The sequence below is a fragment of the Paramisgurnus dabryanus genome, chromosome 23 (genome assembly GCF_030506205.2).
Source record: "Paramisgurnus dabryanus chromosome 23, PD_genome_1.1, whole genome shotgun sequence".
In the NCBI taxonomy this organism is placed as follows: Eukaryota; Metazoa; Chordata; class Actinopteri; order Cypriniformes; family Cobitidae; genus Paramisgurnus; species Paramisgurnus dabryanus.
This window is the reverse complement of record NC_133359.1, coordinates 23,243,351-23,248,575: the sequence shown is the minus strand read 5'-3', so window position 1 is coordinate 23,248,575 and position 5,225 is coordinate 23,243,351. Positions and strand designations below refer to the sequence as shown.

The following is a 5,225-nucleotide window of genomic DNA, read 5'->3' as shown; positions in this document are numbered from 1 at the left end:
AAAGTGCATTTACTTTTTAGCAGTGCCTCTTAAAGGCCAAGCCTCTGTTGCGTATAAAATTTAATAAAGGAAAATACAAGTAAATCTTGACATTAAAGGAAGACACCACCGTTTTTCAATATTTTACTATGTTCTTCTCTCAACTAGATGAATTAATATGCATTGAAAAAAGATAGGTATGCATCAATTCATCGAAGTTGAGAGAAGTACATAAAATATTGAAAACCGGTTGCGTTTTCCTTTAAAAGGCCAAGGCTAACCACATGGCAAAACAAAACACTGCCTGTTAGTGAAATAATTGAAGAAGTTACCTGAACTATTTCTGACAAAACATGCCTGGGAAGGGAAAGGCTCAATCTGTCCATTTAATGTTTAGCATTTGAATGCCTCTTAAAGGCCAAACCTCTGTTGCGCACAAAATCCCTAATGTTTTGAATGGATCTTGTGTCCAAGATGGGTTGTTCTTTTTCCTTGCACTTCAGGCACTGCTCATTGTTGACAGTCACGCCGTTTTCAATAAAAGGTCTCATGTGTTTCATCACAGCATGTATCTCCTCCTCAGACCATGGTCTCTTCACACACCGCCTTGAAACACGGGAACCTGAACAATTAAAAAAAAGATTAAAAAGAAAAGATCATGTGAGATGTACTTGCAGGTAGGGATGTTGCTGTTGAAAAATGCCAAACAACCTGGAACAATTTTGTGTAGAAAAAATGTGTGTTATAATACATTGACTTTAGATCTGCTAAAAATCAAGTTTGATTGTTTTCATTAACATGAAATTTCATCACACTGCTTGTTAAAAACAAAATACATCCAGCTTCTTTATATGCTTTATATGTCTAACCAAACATAATTTTAGTGTTGACTGCACATTAGCAAGTAACACATTATGTCATTCCATGTTGATTTTGAGTTCAAATAAATTAAAGGGACAACACAAGATGTGTTTAAACAACACAAAGTGTGTTGTTCCAAAAATAACACAGAGATGTGTTAAGTTAAAGACAACACATTAGATGTGTTGTCCTTAACTAGACACAAAATGTGTTATTTTAACACATTCATTTTAAGAGTGAAGGACATGGCACCGCATTTAATACCTTGAGTAACTGAGTCAGGGAGATGAGGTGAACCAGAAGCTACACAGGCAGCGCTCCCCTGGTCATCTAAAAAAAATATTTATACACAGTATAAATGTATGGGCTTAAAGGGGCATTTCACCTGTAGAAACATTTATCTTTATTGAAAGTGTCATATTTGTAGTCGAAATGTAACATACATTTAGAATTGGCGCCTATTTGACAGAGAAAATGGGTGTTTGTAGTCTCACTCCCTCAACAAAGATATTGGACTTTCTTCTTTCAATGATGCAAAATGATGATTTTTACATCATTGAAAGAAGGAATTGCAACACTGAAATCTGTATTTCTCCTGTCTCAGCGGAGACTGAGGAAATGATGCATGACCATTCAAAAACATGACTGGGGTTCTAACTATACAAAGCTTAATGCAAACGGGTGAAGTGTCCCTTTAAAGACCCTGTCTGCCTACCAGTCAAACACCATGCGCATGGAGGGGATGCATGTTAAACTGCAGAGAGCCAATTCTATTATAATAACTATACTCATGGCAAAGTTGTGAATATGAGCAACAATACCTTGAGTGATAATTGTACTAGGAAATTATGTAGATTTAACACAGGCCAAGTCTTCCCTGTTGTTTTAAAATGATCATGCAAACTACTGAACACATCAAAATACTAGCCACAAAGCATATGCATCACAATTAGAGATGGAGTGATTACCGGGTTCACCATAACCATAGTAAAAGGTACTGAAGGTTAGTATCGTTTAAAATTGATCATAAAAACGGTGTATGATTATCATGATTTTGAAAACTTGCAGTAAATCCTATCCAGCCAGCATCGGTCTAATGCAGAAGCAGTGCGAAACATTGTTTTTTGAATGTGAAGAAATGGCAGAAGGAAGTCACAGCACCAGGAGATTTCAGCCTTCTAAAAGGACCAAATCTGAGGTGTGGTCATATTTTGGCTGTTTGTAGGGAAACTTAAGAGTATGATCACCCTGTTTGTAAAACATGCAAGAAGAAAGTCGTTGCTATAGGGGCAAACACTTCAAATCTGCAAATGCAAGGCAAGTGGACTTTGACCTCAATACTAAAACTACATCTGGGAAATAATAACATGAATCTTCCACAAAGAAAAGTTTGTAGAAACTGGCTTTGAGCAAAAGACGAACTAACAAGTTCAGACAAGACTAGGGTGACAGTTAAGTAAGGAATAATTGACGACGGGCTATTGAATTATAAGAAAATAATGCACACCAAGGTGGTAATCCGTTACACCGCAGGTGTGCATTATTTTCAAATAATTCAAAGGACCGGAGTCAATTATTCCGCTTATACCACGGTTACCACAAACATTGCTCTGGTGTAGGGCTGAACGACACATCGAATTTTCATCGTCATCGCGATATGAATTCACGCGATGAACACATCGCAACAGACAGCCTTGACGCAATGAATGAAGGGAAAACAGTAAGCGCATGTAATAAACGTTTGACCGATCACGTTTAGTCCTGAAGACATGTGCTGCGTCCGAAATCGCCTACTACCATACTATATAGTATGCAAAAAGCACTACTTTGCCTACTATATAGTATGGAAGTAGGCGGTTTCGGACGCAGCGATGGTTTGCGCGTTCATGCTACTAGGCCAATCAGGGGAACCCCCAAGTCAGCTACGCTCATGATTTGTGAGGTGTCAGTTGCGACGCTGTGCCTGTTAGCAAAAACGATGGCAGAGGAAGGAGAGAAAAGTGAGGAAAATGTGTTGTCAGACGAAGACCTTGTGGTGAAAATGAACAGCACTTCAGCTATATCATGGAATTATTTTGGATTTAGGAGAGATGAAGCTGCAAACACAGGTACTGTGGAAGCGGTGATTCTCATATTGCGTCTATTGCACGCTCAAGTTCATTATTTTAAATGTATGTGTGCTCTGGAAGTGCCGCGGTCGCGACACGCTCGTTTTTCCAGGTATTTCAAAAAAATTTTAACTTTTCAGAATGACACAAGCGCAGCGTGCAGGTCATGTGACAATAACCTACGTGTCTAGTGTTTTCCACGTGTTTTTAGGCGCGACATGTGAATGGCCCCTAAAACATGAAAAAAAAAAATTATCGCAACTCACATCGTCATCGCAACATTAAACAATGTCATCGCACATCGCAACTTTTCCTCACATCGTTCAGCCCTACTCTGGTGCCTATTTTTTAGACATTTGACAAGTTAGGTGTGTGGTTTACAGAAAAATAATCAACACCCATAGAACATTTCTCAGCCAATCAGAATGCAGCATTCAACAGACCCGTGGTATAAAGGATAATAATGTATAGTCATTGTGCACTTATTACACAGATTTTCTTTACCACATAAATAATTACAGGGACATACTGAATAGAGATAATCTAACCTGCGTATTTTAATGCATTTTCTACAGTGTACAAAACAATGGCCCAGACAAGATCATAACAAGTTATAGTAATAATTATAGTACTAATAGTAAAGTCTGATTTCATTTTCAATACAAATCAAAAACAGAGACGCAAGTGGCATTAATGAAACGAGAGACCGTGTCCCTTGTTATAATGGGTTATTGGGCTATTGACATTTAAAACTTGTTAAAATGTTTTTAGTGTGTGCATCTGTTCTTTTGAAACATTTTCATCTCATTTTAACAACGCCGTGGTAATACTGATAACTGTGGTATTTTTGGGCACTATAACCGTGATATGAAATTTTAATACCATTCAATACCGTTCCATCCCTAGTCACAATAAAGAGAGATGACAAAAAGTTAAGCCTCTAACAAAGTTTCTAACCATTGTACTACTGGACTAACTTCTGACTAAAACATTTTTTATATACTCTAAGGAACCCATAGATCCCAGCTCATTACATGTGATATGTTGGAAATTGTGATTATACCTTGAGCTGCAGTCTCAGAGAGGTGAGGTGATCCAAGAGTCACAGAAGCCAACATTTCTTCATTGTCTAAAAACAAAGAGACATGTAGCCGTTATCTAAATGTATAAAAAAGGCATATTCCACCCATTTCACCAATACAACTGCAAAATTCACAACACAGGCTCCCAAGGCTACTGAAATTGTGGTATTCTATTTTAACAGTACCTTGCGATGTGGAAACATTAGGGAGTTGCTGTGATCCGGTATCCATATTGTCTACATCATCTATTAATTGACATTGTAAAAATGTTATCAAATGTTATTACACCAACTATATACACATACACCAAGCAGATTTAACAACATGTAAATGATGCATACCACCAATTTCATCCAGAGATTTTCCCTGAATATCCTTCACACTTCCCTTTTCCATAGCCATAAGCAGCTTTGAGATCTTAGCCAGCTGAATTGTTGATTGGGGCAGTCGATAGTACTCCCTATGCACCCTAATGTCATGGCCGAGAAAATCGGCCAGTTGGTCCAGTTCATTATCTTTCAAGTTCATGACTTGGCTTATTGTGGCGATCTGTTTGCGAAGGTTAGTTGATCGGAGGTTTTGAGGATCTTCGGCTCCACAAGCATCTGCAAATTGACCAAACTGCCCTCTGTAGTGACCATCACTACAAGGAATCGCGAAGAGGTAATTGTTGTTTTCAGTTACTCCACACTCTTTCCTCTTACTAATGAGAAGTGACAGGTTAGCAGTCATATCAGGAGTCAAGATCACAGCAACCTTTCGTCCTTTTTTCCCTTTCAGTTCCACTCTGGCGAATTGTTTGCAAAGTCTCTTTTCAACTTCTGTAAGCCCAGTGCTTATGTCATCGTTTAGCTGGGACATGTCACGATCTTGAAAATTTTTTACAGTCATCCGTGCCACTTCACCTTCCCTCCTCCTATTAAACAAAATTACTTGACAGAGTGTCACCTTTGCTAGTGCTGCATAAGTGCCTGCTGTTGGGTTACTGGCTAGTTTCTCCCTAGTCAATTCCACTTGCTGACCAAGATATAACTGTAGCTTCTGAACGTCTTTGGCCAGTGGAAGCCTGGAGCTCTTGTTGTATTTTGCCTCACTAAGGTTTGATAGGGCAGAATGGGAAACTAATTCAGACCACTTTGTTTCATGAAGTGTATGAAACCTCCTGATGGAATCGATCACCCCTTGGTCCTCTTCC

The 5,225-nt window shown here is 38.6% G+C and overlaps 1 protein-coding gene across 1 annotated transcript; it reads right to left on the bottom strand.

Moving 5' to 3' along the window:
• Positions 1 to 298: 298 nt before the first annotated feature.
• LOC135781013 (uncharacterized) lies at positions 299 to 4,797 on the bottom strand. Its single transcript, XM_065291324.1, has 5 exons — positions 4,372 to 4,797; positions 4,216 to 4,275; positions 4,012 to 4,077; positions 1,105 to 1,170; positions 299 to 601 (listed from the first exon to the last, which is right to left on the bottom strand). The coding sequence occupies exons 1-5, from the start codon at positions 4,760 to 4,762 to the stop codon at positions 366 to 368; spliced, it is 819 nt and encodes a 272-aa protein (XP_065147396.1). The 5' UTR covers positions 4,763 to 4,797; the 3' UTR covers positions 299 to 365.
• Positions 4,798 to 5,225: the final 428 nt, after the last annotated feature.

Excerpts from the sequence above, each read along its gene's own strand:
- LOC135781013 (XM_065291324.1), bottom strand. The coding sequence starts at position 4,762 with ATGACTGCTAACCTGTCACTTCTCATTAGTAAGAGGAAAGAGTGTGGA. Across the intron at positions 4,078-4,215 it reads TAATGTTTCCACATCGCAAG|ACAATGAAGAAATGTTGGCT; the intron begins GTACTGTTAAAA and ends CTTTGTTTTTAG. Across the intron at positions 602-1,104 it reads CCCTGACTCAGTTACTCAAG|GTTCCCGTGTTTCAAGGCGG; the intron begins GTATTAAATGCG and ends TTAATTGTTCAG.